Here is a 19,198-nt window from a genome sequence, read left to right as displayed (position 1 = left end):
TCAAAGGAATAAAGCGGATAAAAACAGTGAATAAAACCTGCATCTCAAGAATTATGTCATAACTTGCTGTGGTAATTGCTGGGTGGTAATTTATGAAGGCCTGATGTTTGCCCCAAAGAAAACATAACTTTGGCGCTATACTTTACCTAGAACACTAATATAAAAAGACTGGTCCATCAGTTTGTCGCCATCCGCATCGATCACATCGAAGACGAAGGTGAAATTTCCGTCGGGATCCCCTTTCTTGTGACTGTACAGCACTTGCCCTGCACAGGGACAGGAGAAAAGAGCTGGTTTATTACAGGCTGCCCCCCCAGCCCAGGGACGCGGGGCTTGACAGAGCTCCTGGATGTGGATTTCATTTCTTTTTCTCTTTCTTCTTTTTCCCCTGCTGAGAGAGGCTTTTTAACACTTGCTTAACTTCTTTCCCTCTCCCTTCCCTGTTTCAAGTCATTCTCCTCCTCCCATGAAGATGAGGCCACATCATTACTTGCTGTGCTTACCTAAAATCGAGCACTCTCACCTTTATTTACGTCAGCCTGGGTGAAACTTTTGACAGGTCCTTTGGCAGAGATCCGGACCAGATCATCGGTTTGGGCCAACTGTAGCTGGCCCACACTGGGATCCCTCTTCATGACAAATCTGATCCTCGTGTCATCGGAATCGACAGCTGATGCCTCCAAGTGCTGCTCTGTGAGGTGCGCGGCAGAGCCTGGGCCAGAGAGTCCACAGACAGCTCCAGTCAGCCCAGCTCAGCGACTGGTCTAGACTGGAGCACACGGCAATGCCAAGCAATCCCAGCTCCCCCCTCCCCGTACCGGCGGGGAGCTGCAGGCCCCTGTTGACAGACAACGAGGGCAGCTGCTTTTTGGGGTGCTCCACGGAGAACTCCAGCGTCCCTGTCTGCGTGTAGAGACCATCCGTGATGGAGAAGCCAAACTCGTCTGTTTGTGCTGCTGCGCCGCTCTGAGTATAAACAATCAGCTCGTCCACAATGTCCTGATAGGTGAAGGCTGAGCCCGGGGCCAGCACGTGCCCGCGCTCCGGGGGCTCCGCAGCTGTCTGCCTGCGGCGGAGGCGACCTGGTGAACCACAGATACGGGACAGTTATGGAGAAAAGATCATAGAATCATTTTGGAACCGTTTGGTAGGAAGAGACACTCAGGATCATCGAGTCCACCCATAACCCACCCCTGGCACTGCCCCATGTCCTGAGAACCTCATGTCCATCTGTCCAGCCCTCCAGGGATGGTGACTCCAGCACTGCCCTGGGCAGCCTGTTCCAATGCCCCACAGCCCTTTGGGGAAGAAATTGTTCCTAAATCCAACCTCAACCTCCCCTGGTGCACCTTGAGCTGATAAGGTCTCCCCTCAGCTCCTGTTCTCCAGTTGAACCCCCAGGTCCCTCAGCCGCTCCATCACACTTGTGCTCCAGCCCCTCACCAGCTCCGTTCCTTTCTCTCCACTCGCTCCAGCACCTCAAGGCCTTTCATGGCACGAGGGGCCCAGAACTGACCCCAGGACTCGAGGTGCAGATGAGATGATCTGCTGGGAACTCTTTGCGTACCAGCTCCCAGTGGGAGCCATGGAGGCAGACACAACCTTACTGGAAAACCAAAACTGGTGAGAATTTGGCTGCATGTGCTTTACAGGTACGTGCCAGGATTCCCTCTCACATCAGGGGCTATTGCCCACACAGACACACGAGGACACGCTCCCCAGCTCGTCTGGACTTACCGTGGTTGGGACTTTTGGTGACCAGGATGACAAGCTCGCTGTTGCGGGTGTCCAGGTCCTGCAGGTTGAGGGAGGTGTTGGTAACGACCACGGCTGAGCCCTCGCGCACTCTGACGGGTTCCAGTGCCACCTTCGGGGGCTCGTCGTTCTGCCGCTGCACAGGTCCCAAAGGCACAGTCAGTAAAGCAGAACAGCCACCTGAATGAAATACAAGCTCCAAAATGATGGTAATGGTGCTGATATCCATGGGTGGGCTGTGCCAGTCTCTCCAAATCTAGCCAGCATCATGGCTGCTTCTAAGAGGGAGGAGATGCTTGAGATACAAGCCCTGGGGAAGAGGCTGCACCACACAACTGTCCTCTGAGTCACCGGGCAATTATGTGTCTGTGCCAGGGGAAGGAAACAGAGAGCAGGAAGGGCACTCTCTTTAATCCCCTTCTCGTGTATGACAAAGAAATGAGAAGCTTGCACTTTTACAAGCCATAGAATCATAGAATCCCGGAATGATCTGGGTTGGAGGGATGTTCCCAGCTCCCCAGTCCCCCTGCCATGACAGGGACATCGTCACCAGCTCAGGGTGCTCAGAGCCCCGTCCAGCCTGGCCTGGGATGTCTCAGGGATGGTTCAGCCACCACCTCTCTGGGTACCTGGGCCAGGCTCTCACCACCCTCAGGGCAACAATTTCCTCCTCATGTCCAGCCTGAATCTCCCTCCTTTAGTTTAAAACCATCACCCCTTGTCTTGTCACAACAGGCCCTGCTCAAGTCTGTCCCCATTTTTCTTATCGGCCCCTTTTAAGTACAGAAAGGTCGCACTAAGGTGTCCCCGGAGCTTCTCTTCTCCAGCTGAACAGCCCAGCTCTCCCAGCCTGTGCTCCCAGCAGAGCTGGTCCAGCCTTGGATCATTTATATACGGACATTGTATGTTAAAACACTTTCCCAGAACAGCCTAAATACATGGGACACACGGAGGATTTGCCATGTGTCTGTGTAAAGGAGAGGCAGCCCGAGAGGCGCGGGCGGTACCTGAACCGTGATGTTCACGCTCTGCACCTCAGACCGGCTGAAGCCGTCGCTCACGTAGAAGCTGAAAACATCGCTTGTTGGCTCGATGCTTTCGTGGACGCTCTGGAAGTAGTAAATGCTGTTGTCCAGAACATCTTGAACGGAGAAGGACGCCTCTGCGGTCACAGCGCTCTGCGGGCCAAACCTCTCACCTGCAGAGCAGAATGACACCAGTGAAACAATGTGCAATACACTGAGAAACTGAAAATAAAAGCAGCAGGATGAGGGGAAGAACTCACTGTGCAGGGCACCGGGGGATGTTTACCTGTCTTGGTGTTTTCAAGGCAGCCATACGTGGGCAGAGTGAGAACCGTGACCTTCAGCTCTTCCCTGGCAGCAGCATCATAATCCAGGGCCAAGCGGTGCCGAGGCAGCAGCGGGACCCTGCCCCCCTCATCCACCTGGGGAGCAACAGCACGTGACAAAAGTAACGCACACAACGCCACTGCCTCTGTGGAAGAGGCTTCCCCGGTCCTCACGGTGCTCTCAGAAATCCCGTCCCATCCTCCCCAGACGTGCGCAGTGTGAAATCAGTGGGAGGTGAGGTGGGATGGGAGGAACAAAGCCTGCCGGGTGCCCAAGAGGAGCCCGTGAGGGTGTTATCGGGGAGACGAGAACCGGCAGAGTCCCGCTGACCTCTGGGAAGGCCGGATCTGCAGTGTGGGGCGAGGGGAACCTTTGGAAGGCAAGGGAGGGGGCTGCAAAGCTGGAAAGGAGCAGGTGACTGCAGAAGGCTCTGATAAGGACTCTGGGATGCTGTGTGTTAGTTCAAAGCACTCATGTTCTCAGACTTGCCTTCTGCTCATCTTTTACACACAAGCTGCTCAAATAAGGGACGAAATATTAAACAGGGCTAAGTCAGACTTGTTCCACCGATATCGACAGGACACCCTAGGGAGAGCTCAGCTCCAACCAGACCAGATGGAAGCAGATGAGGCTCAGGAGGCAGCAGGACCATCAGCCTCCTCTGCCTTCCAACTGATCTGTTAACCCTCTGCAACCATGGGATCGCATGTGCAACAACCACGTTTCTCCAGTGATTTCCCCTAAATCCAGGAATTTTGTCCAATTCCTCACACCTGGCCCTTTCTTGTCACTGTCCCTGGTACCCCAGGCAGCCACTTACAGCGATGTGGTCAGCAAAAGCAATGAGCGACGGGACCGCCTGGGCTGACACGATGGTGACGGTGAACACCTGTCCGTCCAGCCGGTTGTTCTCGGCATCAGAAACGGTGAAGTGGAAGGTGTCGGTAACCGGCTGCGTGCCCGGATCCAACGCGGTGGAGTAGCTGTGGAAGTCACAAGGCAGTCGGGGTCAGGGGCTCTCGCTGACAGCCCAGCAGGAACAGCTCGCCCCTGCACCTCGAGGTGAACGCACCCGCTCGAGAGAGAGCGGCTGCTTCAGGTCCCAACCCTCCCAACCCTCGTTCCCCCAGTTCTTTTAAATCCCTGATTTAGCTGCTGCCCACCTGAAGTATCACCACGACATTGTGGACACAGAAAACAATTCCCGCAATTTGAAGATACACTGACAACTGGCATTTCAGACATGCACGCGGGAAAATGCTCTCATTTATCATCTCAAGGGATGCAAGAGCCAAAAAAGGGGAAAAAGAAATCTTTGATCCTTTGTACTAACAGAACACAGCAGTTTGCTGCGGAAAGCCCAGTGAGCTTTTAACCAGCACGGCTTGAAGGGGAACAGCTTTGATACCTGATCCTCCGGTCGTTGATGTCTTCCATGGTGAAATGATGAACCTCGGCAAGCTCCTCACGGGCAGCGCCAGACGCCCGCGCGAGGCTGCCGTGCGCAGGCGCGGACACTAACTGCATTCTGATCTCCGAGTCGGGAGAGCTGTCATCCTGAACAGGAGGGAACAAACCAAACCAAGACAAGATTAGCACGCTTCCCTCCACTAGAAATGGAAGGAGGAATGAAATCATTTACAGGGAAATACACCAAGCTGGCTGGGTCAGACCCACTGCTGAATATTAAGTGACGTTGCCGATGAGAGCAGAGTCAACTGGGTTGACATGCCCAGGATCTGCCACAAAAGGCATTTTCATTTTCTCTCAGCTCAGAGAGGTTTTCTTTGTGTCCCTGTACCACATCGACAGAATCTCCCAGACATAAGGCTGATGTTTTTGGGTTTGAATTGCTGTACACTCCGAGTGGACTGGACCACTATGGTAATACTATTTTCCTGCTCCAGATAAAGGGACCCAAAACTGAGGTACTACCTGGCAGAGAGAGCCACTGTTGCCCATCAGTGCTTCAGACACAGGGCTGAGTTCAGTTCTTAGTTCAGATTAAAAAAAAAGGTTAATACAGAGCAATGCTGCAAAAGCCAGATTCACATTAAACTAAAAGCCGATTTTGGCTCTTTTAAGAGACATTTCATATGACTGTCTCTATGATATCACAGGTGTCACCTGCCTTTTGAAAGGTTTCATCAGTTGCCTGAAAGATAAGACACAAGCCAGAAATCATCCTGTCCTCAGCAAACGTTTCAGGAACGAAATCCTCTTTTCCCAAGCTGTGCTCTTGCTCAGATTAAACCTGCACTGCTCCCCTGTCGCCCTCCTCAAGAGGAGAACAGGACAGAGCCCAGACTTGTATCCAGACTGATCCCTTGGAAAAAACATCCGTCTTCTTCCCCCGCTCATCGGGTCTGACAGCCACACGGCGATCCCTCCGCCTCCTCTCTGCGGGAGCGGACCTGCCGCCCGAGCCCCCTGCAGCGCCTCTGCTGCTAAACCACCCGCAAGGAGGGAAACCCACCTTGCTCCTGAATTCCACCAGCAGGATAACTCTTGTACGACACGCAGCCCCTGGGACCCACCCCAGGCTACCAAGGAGTCCAGCGTGTGGGGCTGCTCAAACACCCTCTCACAAGCGCGTCCGGAAAAAGAACCAGGCGGTTTTGGAAGGTGTGCGAATGGGCTGAAGTTTTCAAGGGATTATCACTTAGCAAATCCATGTGTGTAATTAGCAAGCCTGCCTGACACAAAAACCTGGGATTAAGTCCATTCTCATGTCAGCATGGCCGTTCTCCTCTGCCTCAGTCAAAAGGAGACAGCCCTGAAACCCGCTGGCATTAAAGAGCCTCTTCTCCCCTTTTCGGCAGCAGCAGTCAGGACACAGTCAAAACTGGAGCTCCGTGCCAATAATCCACGCTGACGGCAGAGATGTGCGTGCCGCAGAGCGTCTGGGGGTTAGGGTGGGCGGCAGCGTTCAGTGGGCATAGAAATAGCTGAAAACTTACAGTATAAGCGAGGTGCAGTCGCGAGAGAGTCACGGAGCTGTTACTGGGCACGGTGACGGCCAAGGAGCAGCCCGGGGCCAGCTGCGGGGCGCCGCTCTGCCACGGGGACACCGCCACCCTCAGCACCGTGCTCACGGCGGTCACGCCGTCGGTGACGGAGATTTCCATGCTGTCCTCCGCCGCCGAGGAGCCGTCGTGCACGTACTGCAGAGCGGCGCGAGTGACGTCCTCGTACGTGAAGGTGTCGCCTTCCCAAGAAGAAAACGCACAGGTCAGAAAGACCCTGCTCAGAGCATCAGCCCAGTTCAAACCACCTAAGGGCCCAATTTAGCAGAAGGCTGAATCACGTACTAAACCGGCGTTTAATATCATCCTGACAGGGATGCAAGTTATAAAGGCATTTACGTTATGAAGAGGAAAAGCTGTAACCTTCACAGCTTCACAGCCCCAGTGATATTTGCAGTTCTCGGGGAGCGCACAGATCGTCTTTTTCTTCCCAGCTGCTTTGGAAGCTCATGCCTGTCACAGCTCCATAAGGCTTCCCTCTCCACATCTCCTGCCTGCACTGATAACAGTTTTTCATGTGACCACACACAGGGAACCGCTGTCACCAACATCAACAGGGGCTTTTGACCACTGGACCAGATCTGCCAGAGGAATCTGTCTCCTCCTGGCCAACGAACCGGGTTGTGCTGACCCCGTCTCCTGCCCGAGAACTCTTGTGCTCAGCTCACCTGCTCCCACGCGCTCCTGCCCGTCCGCGCTGGGCCTGAGCACCACGCCGTGCCGGGGGGGCTGCACCAGCTCAAACAACAGACCCTCGGGAGCTGTATCCGAGTCGCTTACGGCCAGCTGGGTCCCTGTGCCGGGGAAAGGGAGGACAGGCTTCAGCATCCTCGGACACTACGCTGGGAATACCCCTCAGGTTTTGTGATCTGCCCCTGTGAACGCAGCTAAAAAACCTGTAATTCAGTCAATGCCTGAAAAGTCAAATAATTCTGGAGCTGCTCCACCCACAGGGCGTCCTGGCAATGAACACCATCCCTGAGGTGAGAGCTGCCCCTACTCACCCACGGTGGCTCTGCCGCCCCGCGGCACCTCCAGGAGCGGAGCTGCGGTCTGGAAGAGCGGAGGCTGCTCCGCAGACAGCAGGTGAATGACGAACGGCATCTCCGGGGTGCTGTGCTCTCCATCAGACACTGCGCAGGCACAAACCACACCTGAGCCAAGGGACGTGCTCCAGGGACCCACCCGGCGAGTTCGGCTCTTCGGACAAATCCCCACCCCACCCACCTCTCTCCCTATGGACACACACGCACAACTCACGCCTGTGGAAAACACTTGTCTTTGCTCCTAACTCAACTGCTAGCAAGACAAACGCCACTTGTAAAAGTCTGTGTGTGTGCACGTGTATGCAATATCTCCCATATCTCTACCAGGTGCACCCCTAAGTCAGAACATGGACTTTTCTGGGCCAGGGGATCACTTTGCACACGTGTGCTAGAAAGCACAGGGAAAGCAAGACAGGTTTTATATTATACCGGCAAGCAGCTTATCAGTAATCGTTAAACTGTGGAAATGTTTCCATGCTGCATTTTAAAAAAGGCAGAGAAAAACCCTTGTTCACACTGGGGGAAAACAGGAATGACTCAGGCTTTTAGGACACATTCCAAGCAGCTACGGGAAAAAGACGTCTCTATGGAGCTGCAGCGCAGCCTCTACAAAACGCTGTTGGGAAACAGATGAATTAATAGTCCCCAGGCACGTTCACGTCCAGAAATGCCTACTGGGCGCCCGCAGGCGTGCGTGCCACAGAGGAAAGGCTGCGGAGCAACAGGGAACGCGCAGGGCACGAGGATGGAAGCTGCTCTGGCCAGGGAAGAGCAAACGGTTCACGTACCTGTGAATCGGAAGGTCACGGACTCTGGGAGACCTGACAGGACAAACACAAGCACAGAGGAGCTGTGGTCAGGACAGGAAAGCAAGACAACGTGCTGCCCCCTCCTCCGACCCGCGAAACCCTCCTGGTGTCAGGGGAGGGCTGGGGATGCACCATGTGCTGGCGCTTCACCACAATCCTGCCCATCCACTGGTCACACACGCTTCAAGTTTGTCCTGTTTCCACCATTCCGCCTCCAGCTCCAGATTGTTACTTCTCTAAGGGTAGAAACCTTCTAACAAATACGCTGTCTAAACGGATAGGGGTGGTGCTCGTCAATCCCAGCCCCAGTGCCAAGGACCAGCCCCGTGCGGCGCGGCCGCCCCCGCTCTGAGGCGGCTCCGGAGGAGCGTGCAGCGCTCACCCGCGAACGAGAAGGCCGCGATCTCCCGCAGGTGCGGAGCCGCGCTGGGCGGGCGATACGCGATCCTGCCGTGGTTCACATCTGCTTGGGTGAAGTACCTGACCGGGGAGAGAGGCCTGTCTCTGTGCTCCACGACACCTGCGGGGACAGAGAGCTCAGCATTAACAGGAGCAATCTATTTTAGTTCCAAACCAAGACACCCAAGGCCACAGCTTCTTTTTCTCTCCCCAGGTATTTCTTGTTACATCTCCAGGGGCTGCTGAATGAGTCCGATGGCTGTGACTGCATTGAGGACGGGTTCTTGGGACACGAGAAATTAAACAGGTTGCTCAGTCGTTTCTTCGAAGACGCCTCGCTAGAGCGGTGGAAAGCAGAAAGCCACGGGGCGCAACAGCCAATATATTCCAGACAACACTAAGGAAACTGACTGAGCTCTGCAGTTTACTCCTAAGCCCAAGAAAGTGGGTTAAGAAACAAGGTGTCTGGAAGCTACCAAAAGAGGTTGGTAGCTCGGAGGGCACAATGAGCTGTGCTCAGCAGGCCGGTGACCGACCCAGCAGCAGCTGGTGGGAACGGGACACTTGCCTTGGCCGGGGAGCAGAGGCACCGTCACGTTGAACAGGATTTTCTCGCTGGGAACCTCCGGGTCTACAAAGGAGAGGTGATGGGGCTCAATCACGGTCACACGGTCCTCCAGCACCTCAATAAACACATCAGACCATGAGCATCAGTGCCAGAGACATGGGGACATTCACCCAGAAATGCACCCAAAGAGAATTTGCTTTGCTACCGTTAAATAGAAGAGACATTCTGAATGTACCTTGGACAGAACAGGGACTAACTGGGGTGAGATGACGGGGGACAGGAAAGCTTCATAACAAGTAAAACATTGCAGCAGTCCTATGGGGCACCTAAGCGCACCCCAACACATCGGTGGAGGAGCTTCTTCTTTGACCTACAGCAACTACGAATAGATAAAGGAGAACCTAACTTGATCGAAACCTCCCCGGATTAAGATATAACTCACTGCCTACACTGTTTTCTGGTGTTGTCTGATGTGGCCGGACTGGATTTCCTTTTTAAAAAGAAATCCTTTAAATGATTCGCTCATTTCCATTGGAATGCAGAGGGACCAAAGCTTTGGCTTTTTGCTTTAAATCTGTCTAAAAATGTCCCAATCCTCCCATCACTGAATTAAACAGTTCAGCTGGGTGTGAAAGGATCCAGCTCATTTCATAATCACAGAGAAAGTATGAAGAAGTTAAATTAAGGATATGAGCAATCAATTAATCTGCTTTGGAACATGAAACCCTCAGGTTCAGGAACACATTCCAGGTTTCTGCCTGCCACAGCCAGTGCAGCCCATGGAATCCTGACACCCACCCGCCTGCAAGGCCACCCTGTCACAAATCTAAAGCCACGAGGTTTATTTCCGATATCAGCGTTGCAATATATGGCTCTGTGTGAAAAGGGCAGGTTCAGAATGAACAGCGGGCTCCCTTTCCCACGGCCACTTTGGGAGGGAGGGAGAAGCACCTCTGCATGTGCTTACAACATCGCCCCTGTCCTTCGCAAACCCAACCTCAGCTGCGGCTCCTTCTGTCACTATGGGGGAAACAGGTCGCTTGATGAAGGAGAAAACAGCATACATGTTTTGTCCAGCTTAACCAGCACAGAATCGCCCAACTTTGCCTGCCTTTTCTCAGCAGGACGCTCAAAGACAAGGCCGTGGATGGGGAGGGTTTAGCACTCTGTGCTCGCCCTTCAGCTGAGAAGCCGCTCTGACCCTGCAGGAGTCCGCAGGCGGGTGAACAGAACTCGATCACGCCCTTTGCGGGGAAGGGCAATTTTATGATCAAAAGATTAAAGTCACGGTGGTTTCGCAGTTGCCCCCAGGGCCTATTTGTCTCTCCCCGAGGTAGGAGCTGGGGGCTGCAAGGTGCCCCTCGCTAAAACGTGTTTTATGGCACTACTGGATTCCGTGCTGTGTAATTAGCTATAAAATGCAGCACCGCGCGGCTCAGGCACACACCTCGCCTATCAATTTTGTCAATAGAGACAACAACAAGTCAGGAGCAGAACGACCCATGGCTGGCTGTGGCTCCAGGTTTTATTGTTGCCTGTGAAAGGTCGCTGCTGGCTGGAATGGTTTCCAAATACATTATACTCTGTGCCCCCAGTGTCGGAAGGACAGATGAAAACTTGGTACTGCAGGTGGGCCACAGTTCCGATAAAGTTTACAGCGGAATGACCAGCAAGGTCTATTCGCTACAGTCTCTCTAACCCGCGGGTTTTCACTCCTGCCATTTCTAACGGGTTCACACTTACGGCCACGTGCAAGGAGGAGCCGGGGGACAGCTGGGGGGCTCCGGGGGGCTGCGGCAGAACGGCGACGCTGAACACGTGGCTTTCCACGCTGGTCTGTGGGCCCGACACCTGCGGAGACACAGCGCACGGTGGGTCCTGGTCCTGCACTTCCAGAGCGCCCAGCGCTCGCTCTGCCCTCTCCTGCTGGCTTGGGGAGGTACGAAACGCGCTTTTCCAGCAGACACCAACCCGCAGCTGGGAACCAAAGCCTTCAAACGCCAACCGGCTTCTCCGTTATTGCCTGTACTACCTAGAAATGGTTTACCTCTTTATTAGCGCTTTAAAATACACCCGTTTGCCAGTTCCCTACCCTCACCTGTTCATTCCTGCTTCGCTGCCAGAGTTCTGCTGAATTTTCTGCTGTCTGTACGTGTTAGCGGGACCCTTCATCACAGGGCGTAAGAGCCGGTCGGTCCATCGCCGAATGGACCGTGACACAGGGACAGAACTAATAATGGGTTTTTAAACCTGGTACAAAATGACCACCAGTTTGCTGGCGAGGTGAAAACAACTGGTGTGTTAATAATGGTGCTGCCTTGGCAGGATCTCCTGCGATCCCAACATCTTCCAGGACCAGCCGGGAGAGACCCAGAAAGATTCTCCACACACCACTATAACACCAAATTTAAGTCAACTGTATCTAACTCGTAACAGGAAACCCTGCAATAATGGCACATAAAGCAAATAACATTAAATCTGTAAGAATTCAAGGGACCGAAACCTTCCCATAGACAGAAGGCTGCAAATGTTCAGAGCAGTCCTGAGATACGAAAGCACCCAAAGAAATACACCTCCCTTCCTCGTTAGACTTTAGTCACCACTTTATCTTCTGCGAGGGATGCGAGTCTGGACTTGAATTCAACAGAGCACTTTGTGAACAGGAACGAACTCCAGCACACATTTAGTTTTAAGATAATGCATAAAAACGCACACTCTGCTGAACTGAATGGGATTATTCCAGCCAATTGCTGGACCTGCTCTGAGCTGCTGCCGTCTGAACGGTAACTGCCAAAGCACTGAAACAACGCACTGTCCTCTTCTGAGCCGGCCCAGCCCGGGTCCGGACTCACAGAGGTGTCACGGTCTCTGCTGCCACTGCGGCTCCTTTTTAGCAGCGCTTGCCGTACAATTATTGCTATTGCTCCGAGACACTAAACCCAAACACTTAACTCACGCAAAATGCACGCTTGGTAAGAGGAATGTAGCAATTAAGCTAAAGATCAGCTTGTTCAACATCGACACTCGCAAAATCCTCATTATCACTTACATTAATTACTTTAGAAATTACCTTAATTGCCTCTGCGGCGCTACAGTAACAGTTTCTGACTCTAAAGCAGATGCAGCAAATACTGCACGCGAGTGTTCGTGTGGGTTTAGTGCAGGAGAGGCTGCGAAACCTCCCAGCAAACAGCAAGGACCTGTCCGAGGAATTCTGTGCCCGTTAAACCTGTGGGCAGGTGGCATTTATTTCAGTGTTACATCTGCTGGGGACCATTTGTGCCTGTTTGTCTGTTTGCAAAGAGTATTCTGGAGCAAAGATTAAATTAGGAGCTGAGGGACTGCAGAAAGCAGGAGGGCTGCTCTGTCCCTTTGCTAAGGATTGGCAAGCAAAACCAAAATGCATTTCTGTTCCTATTTCTTCCCCAAGTATATTGGTATGGTGTCCCCAAAGCACACCCTGGCAAAAGGTCAGTGGCCAACGGGTCCCCGTCACAGCGAGAATCAGTCTCTGGACACGCTGTGAGACACGTCAGAGGAAAACAGCCGCGGAGCTGCTGCGCGACCCCTGCGCGAGCGGTACCTCCAGCTGGAAGGAGTCGCTGTCCCCCGCCGCCCCCGAGTGCCGGTACCACACCAGCCCGTCGTCCACGTCCTGCTGGGTGAAGGAGCGGGTCGGGGCCGCCGCTCGGCCGGCGGGCAGGAGCTGCCGCGGGTCTGCGGGGCCGTCTGCCGGGACCAGCAGCACCACGTTGCCTGCAAAACAGAAAATGAGTGGCCAGGGGCAAAGGGGAACAGCGGCCTGGGCACTGACGCATGAGCATCCAAAGACAAACGGCCACCACGGCTCAGTTTTCTTCCACCTGGAGGTGGTCAGTAGGTCAGAGAGTTCTCCTGCCCCTCTGCTCTGCCCTGGGGAGACCACACCTGGAATATTGTGTCCAGTTGTGGCCCCTCGGTTCCAGCAGGACAGGGAACTGCTGCAGAGAGTCCAGCGCAGCCACCAAGATGCTGAAGGGAGTGGAGCATCTCCCGTGTGAGGAAAGGCTGAGGGAGCTGGGGCTCTGGAGCTGGACAAGAGGAGACTGAGGGGGGACTCATTCATGGGGATCAATATGGAAAGGGGGAGTGTCAGGAGGATGGAGCCAGGCTCTTCTGGTGACAACCAGTGACAGGACAAGGGGCAATGGGTACAAACTGGAACACAAGAGGTTCCACTTAAATTTGAGAAGAAACTTGTTTGGGGTGAGGGTGGCAAAGCCTGGCCCAGGCTGCCCAGGGGGTTGTGGAGTCTCCTTCTGTGCAGACATTCCAACCTGCCTGGACACCTTCCTGTGTAACCTCAGCTGGGTGTTCCTGCTCCATGGGGGGATTGCACTGGATGAGCTTTCCAGGGCCCTTCAACCCCTGACACTCTGGGATTCTGTGGTGTGACCAGCAGAGACTGCAGCAGAGCTTAAAAAACCACTAAAGGACCTTGTGACATCCCACTGACATCAGGAAATTCTCTCTCGCTTTGGCCAAGGGCAGATCACGTCACTTGTGCGAGTGCGTGGAAGAGCCACACGGCCATGCAAAGAACAGCATCTGCAACTCTGAACCTCCCAAAACGTCGTTCTGCCCACGGACCAGCCTGTTACAGCTGAGCAGGGAAACAGGCGCCAGGGCCCCGCCGCACGCCCTGGGGCTCCTGCGAAGGGACGGGAGGGGAGGAGACCCGGCGGGGTGACGGCACCGTGGCAGCCCCTGCGCCTTCCCCGCCGGGCACGCGGGAGTTTGGTGTGGGCCCTGATGCTCAGCCGACCTTAACCTCGGAACATGGTTTAATAAAGTCACTCCAAGAGCCAAGTGCCACCCGCCGAGAGGAGGGTGTCGAAACCTTCGCATCGATTTCACCCATGTCAACATTCTCCCTAATCACACAACTGAACGAAATTCAAACCCGACAAAGAGCTACGGTATCAAAATAAATGGCATATTTTTCTGTTTTATAATGTAATCGACTTGTTTTGGAGTTGACATGTAATCTGTGAAAAATTTGTACATTTCCCCTAATTAACCACTCTCTAAATACTTTGTTAGTTGTATATCATGCTTTTCTACTGGTCTTTGAAATCATCCCTCCTGGCCACATGTTTATATCATGAATCACTTCAGCTCTCCTTACAGCGTAAATCATTCTGCTGTGCAGAATACCCACACCAAGCCCGCCCAGCTCGCTTCCCAAAGCCGCCCTCCAGCAGTTGGAGTGATCAAAAACAATTCAGCAAGCTGAAATATCGCACTTCATTTTATCATCACGCTAATATTCCCTTATCAGGGCCCTAATTACACCCCCAATCTTACGCTTTTGCTCGTGGGAGTCACACCTGAATGTTTTGTGTGGTTTCTAAAGACGCTCACGGCACAGCCGGAGGAGTCTGCGCCTGCACGTTGTTCATCCCCAAAGCAGGAGAAGAGACAATTACGCACAGCAGCTTTAGGCAAAATGCGCGTCTGCGAGTCTTCTTATAAATTTGTATGTAACTCCATGAGAAGGACCAACTCTGCCATGTTTACTGACATACTTTATGCTTACCATTTAATTTAAAATAGATTTTTTTTTAACAAAAAGCACCTGTTGGTGGGTTGCGCACAAGAATGTACAACTTGTGCGCTCAGGCAGCTCACTGAAATACACGGGGACACCCAGCTGCAGCGTCCAGAGCTTCTATCCAGAATCAAATGGTACATTTTCTACAGGTCAAACACTAAGACAGGCCCCTGCGCCTCCCTGACTAAGGACACGTCTCCTGCATCGCCCTGTCTTACTTTTTTCTTCCCATCCCATGAAATAGTATTTTAGATAAAATTTTAAGGCTATTGATTTCTACTGCTTATTGCTCACCTGCAGCTGCAAACTCACTGGTGTTACTGCAATTAATTACAGCAGAGATAATTATGGTGATACAAATACAGGATTATACATTTTGGTGAGGATTAGGCAGCAGGAGACGAGCTCCTCAGGGAGAAATTCTTGTTTTCATGTAAATGCTTATTAAAAATGAGAAGACCGTCCTTCAGCTGCAGAAAACTAGAGGGGGAATACAAATTAATTACTTCTCTTCTAAATTGCAAAGATAACATCACGTATGTTCGCATCAGGTACCGGCAGCTGTTGTGGAAACCAGGCTCCCGTTCCAGCAAAGCACAGAAAGCAGCACGGGTGGTGCTGAAGGGACCATCTCATTGCATCCAGATTGGAAAACGAGAAGAAATAACTTCTGGTTGGGTTAATAATCAATTACGTTGGTGGAAATTAAATGGAGTGTCACGGAATTTCGGGAGTTCTCCAGTTCCTCACGGTAAACTTTTCCTGGGCAGTTTCTAGAGGTAAATATGAACTCCGTGCTGCTCTTAAACCAGAGTCATGGTGGGATATTATCTCTCGGTGGTGAGTAAGGTTCTGCTCTCACAAGGCTGTAAATCCACCAAAATTTCACAACCACCAGAGAAACACGGTTGGAGAAATTCGGATTACAAGGCAGGACTTGATTACTGCACATGCTCATTTGAATTGGAAAAATATGAGGTTAGCAGCACTTGTTCAGCAGAGTATTACAAATGCTAAATACCAGAGGAATCGCAGCGTAGCTGCAAAGAACATCCTTTTCCCCAGAAACAGCCAGAACTCGGCGCCTTCATTCGGCACGTGGAGGCTGTGGCACACCGGGTGAAAAGCAACCCGTGTTGTGCCCGGAGGCTCCGCAGACACTCACCGTGCCGCGGCGGGTCCCCGCGGATGCTGTAGGTGATGCCGGAGCGGCGGGCGCCGGGCAGCTCGGCGCGCAGGACCGTCCTGGAGATCTGCAGCATCCCTCCCTGCGGCACCCACACCCGCGGGGCGCTCGCCAGCACGGGGGCTCCGTCACTCTGCACCAGCGGGGACAGCGGGGAAAGCTCAGTGTCAGTAACCTCTCAATTTCGGTATCCGCGCCCTGTCCTCAGGGAATTTATCAAAGAGGCATCAAGGGAAAGCTTTAGGGGGGGAAATCAGAGTGAGCGGTGGCAATCCTAATCCTGGGGGACGCCACCACCCCCGGGTACCAGTCATACGCCTTATTAGCCAAGTGTTTTAGCTCGTGTGGCCCTTTCGTGTCCCACACCAGCCTGGTGGCTGGTTTGCCCATCTCACCAGCCCTCTCTCCCCCTCATTCTTGAATTCATCGCCTTCCCCAGGGCAAAACTCCCACCTGCAACTCCAGAAGGTCCTTCTACCAAATAACTACGGACTTTGAATTGTCAGAGCTGCACAATTGGAGCTGAACCATTCCTGTCACAACCCAAAAACTCCAGGTGACCTCCAAAACTCAATCGATGCACTACCTTCTCCTGCCTCTGACCACAGCCTGTCGGTAATGTAGGATTAGTGACACCTCGGGGACACAGCGACACTCCTCCAGACTTGTCGTGTGCCTGCGAGGGTTTATGTCATAGCACATACCTTGGGAGCAATCTTAATGTGGAAGAGGATGTTCTGGAAGTGGTACCCATCGGTCACTTGCAGAACAACGGCATCGTCGCGGCTGTCGGAGCCATCGTGAGCGTAACGCAGCAGCCCGCTGGCAAGGTCGCCCAGCTGGAACCGGGGGACGGCGCCGGGGTGCCCAGGTTTGACCAGCTGCCCATGGCGTGGAGGCTCCAGAACCAGCAGCACGACGTCCTGGGGGTTGTCGCTGTCCCTCACGCCGAGCAGCAGGTCGGTCACGGCGCCCGTCTCCCCTCGGCGGACGAGCAGGGCCTCATTTCTGAACACGTATGGGGCCTGAAACAGAAAAGGTTGGCTAAACCTCAGCAATTTGATCATGCTCAAAGCCTGGAAGGAAAAACATGGTGTTAAGGAAATTAAATTAGTTCACTTCATCCCTGGAAATCTCCTATTTCTAAGCAGCAGAGAATCACTCTCCTCACTTTCCCCCCAGCAGACTGATCTAAGAATACATAGAAATTCACACTGATATAGCTACGTTAAAAGAAGATTGTTATGCCACGGCAAGCTTAGGAAAGAAAAAAAACTTCAGACATTTATAAAGAATGCAATTTAGTTATCAGGCAGAGCCTGTGTTCCCTTTGCCACCTGCAGGGACAAGAGACGCAGCCTTGCCTGCTGCCATCCACGGCCGCTGAAACGGGGGCGCGGAGCCCAGCTGTTCCGCAGCTCTGCACGCTACGTGTGTGTCTGCAGGCCCACAGACACTGAAGATTTATGCCTGTGAACAACAAGCTCAGGGTGGGCTGGGATGCAGGTACACCACGTTTTCCCTGTGTGTAAACTCCAGCTTGGGTAACTCGGACATCTGCCAGAGCGCTGATGTTTCAAAATAAGACCCCCCACAACCCGTGTGCATGGATTGACTGTTTAAAATGAGTTGCAGAGAGGGGGGGGAAAAAGAAGCAAGGAAGAATGGCGGGAGGGGGAATAACCTACGCAGGATAGAAACAGTGGTGAGCCAAACCGGGAGGCAGAAGCTTGAATTAATGCTGCTGAGTGGAAACGAGTCAACCAACTAGCACTGAGGGACGTGCTTTTGCTTGTCCTGAACGGATAAAGGTCCATCTCAAAGACAGCAAAACTGGGTGTCCTCAGCATCATTAGTTGGTTATTTTCAAAGACTCCACCACAGCCTCATTAATCCCAAAAACGAAGATCAGCTACAGTCCGCTTCTGCTGGTTTGAATTAGTTCCCCAGTTCTCCATCATCAAGGAAGCTGGAATCTGCGGCCCCTGTTGCTCCAGAGAGATTAGGAGAGTAGGCTGAGTAAAGATTTCAGCAGCAGCCAGGATCAATATACATGCAACAGGATCAGCATCCACAGTTTGTCTTACGCTAAAGGTCAAACTAGAACATTTCTAATTTCCAGACGCTACAGAATGACTAATATAGAATATAATGATTAAAAGCAACAAAACGCAATTAAAATGAATTATAATTCCTAACCCTGAAGCTCCCACTTCTAGGTCCCCAGTCTGGGAAAAAAACCCAAGCTGTGCCAAGTCTCAAGGCTGTTGGAGAACCACAGAGATTATGCATCTCCGGAGGAGCCGTTTCCTATAAGGAACACTAAATATAGTAACCTGGAGACCCCGCAGCTCCCCAGCATGGTAATTAGTGAGCACGTCAGCAGCTCAGCAGACTTTCGAGCTGCTGGCTCCGCTTCCTACCACAGTCAGGACCAGGCACAGAACAGCAGCAGCGCCTTCAGACACAAACCACTGCCAGGGCAATGATGAGAGAAATTCACTTCTTCAGTTACTCATTGTAAGGCCGGACGCTGAGTCAGGCTTGTAGCAGGGGGAGCACTAAAGAAGAAAGGATGACGGCCAGATCTCCAGTTACAGTCTTATCAAGCCATTTAATGCCCCTCGGAGGGTGAAAATGGGCAGTAAGAGTAGCTGACTCCTCATCGCACTTTGAAGTCTCTTTATGTTGCTAAGTACACCAAGTAGCTGGACCCTGTCCCAGCGAGCCCACGGTGCCACAGACTTTAAATAATATGAGACAAGGACAGCGGGCAGTACCATCGACCTGCCCAGAAGCGCTGTGCGCTTTAACAGACCCACTGCAAACAGCTCGTGCTGATTTAGCTCCCACCTGTCCTAGCACAGAGCAGGTAAGTAAATGCTCTCGACTGTCAAAGCATCCCCACCACAGGGATCAATCATCCTTCAAGTGCCCCGCAGTAAGAGCTGAACGAGGCATCCGCAGGTCCCGGGAACAATTTGAATGGCAGGGACTCCGCAGCCCTCGCTGATCATTGCTCTGTGATTGCGCGGCTGTAATTCCCTGCACAGCAAAAATTACATGGGCCAGCATCTTCGGACACTTATCCCAGGCCCGGTTCTTCCACCTGACTTTGAGCTGCTTCTCAAACACACAAAAGCTGAGTCTAACCTGCCTGTCCCGAACACTGGCTCAAACCTTGCCCAGCTCCGCTGCTACCACGGCAAGAAACCAGGGCTGCAGGTGCTACAGAATCTGGGTTGTTCCCAAGCTTTGTGCCCTTACCTGTGTTGAGAAGGCTTGAACGGTGACCACCTCAGGCTGGGAGAAGAACTGCTCATCACTGACCTTCAAGGAGAACTGTCCTTTCCTAAACAATTCCCCAACGAGCCAAAACACAGCGTAATAGGAATTAATGAAGTGCTTTTGCAGGACTCAATAATGATAAAAACATATTTAGTAAAAATGACTAGCTTAGCAAC

General features: G+C 52.7%; 1 protein-coding gene across 5 annotated transcripts in view; it reads right to left on the bottom strand.

The window, feature by feature from the left end:
• The window catches only part of FRAS1 (Fraser extracellular matrix complex subunit 1), a 112,270-nt gene that overhangs the window by 17,915 nt on the left and 75,157 nt on the right, over positions 1-19,198 (bottom strand). For all 5 annotated transcript variants that reach the window (XR_014183863.1, XM_082050618.1, XM_082050621.1 and 2 more), the window contains 19 exons: positions 19,002-19,086; positions 16,439-16,759; positions 15,714-15,867; positions 12,539-12,711; positions 10,699-10,806; positions 8,956-9,070; positions 8,371-8,508; positions 7,968-8,000; positions 7,138-7,266; positions 6,802-6,927; positions 6,068-6,315; positions 4,516-4,664; positions 3,928-4,090; positions 3,067-3,202; positions 2,763-2,953; positions 1,738-1,891; positions 819-1,082; positions 524-712; positions 147-266 (listed from right to left, as the gene is read on the bottom strand). Coding sequence is in view for 4 of the 5 variants with exons in the window: in XM_082050618.1 (XP_081906744.1) it covers positions 147-266; positions 524-712; positions 819-1,082; positions 1,738-1,891; positions 2,763-2,953; positions 3,067-3,202; positions 3,928-4,090; positions 4,516-4,664; positions 6,068-6,315; positions 6,802-6,927; positions 7,138-7,266; positions 7,968-8,000; positions 8,371-8,508; positions 8,956-9,070; positions 10,699-10,806; positions 12,539-12,711; positions 15,714-15,867; positions 16,439-16,759; positions 19,002-19,086 (2,996 nt within the window). In the remaining variant the exon portion in view is untranslated. The remainder of the gene's footprint in view (positions 1-146; positions 267-523; positions 713-818; positions 1,083-1,737; positions 1,892-2,762; positions 2,954-3,066; positions 3,203-3,927; positions 4,091-4,515; positions 4,665-6,067; positions 6,316-6,801; positions 6,928-7,137; positions 7,267-7,967; positions 8,001-8,370; positions 8,509-8,955; positions 9,071-10,698; positions 10,807-12,538; positions 12,712-15,713; positions 15,868-16,438; positions 16,760-19,001; positions 19,087-19,198) is intronic.

This window comes from Streptopelia decaocto (genome assembly GCF_964273445.1).
Source record: "Streptopelia decaocto genome assembly, chromosome: 4".
NCBI lineage: Eukaryota > Metazoa > Chordata > Aves > Columbiformes > Columbidae > Streptopelia > Streptopelia decaocto.
The sequence above is the reverse complement of the archived record's forward strand: the minus strand, read 5'-3'. Positions and strand labels throughout refer to the sequence as shown.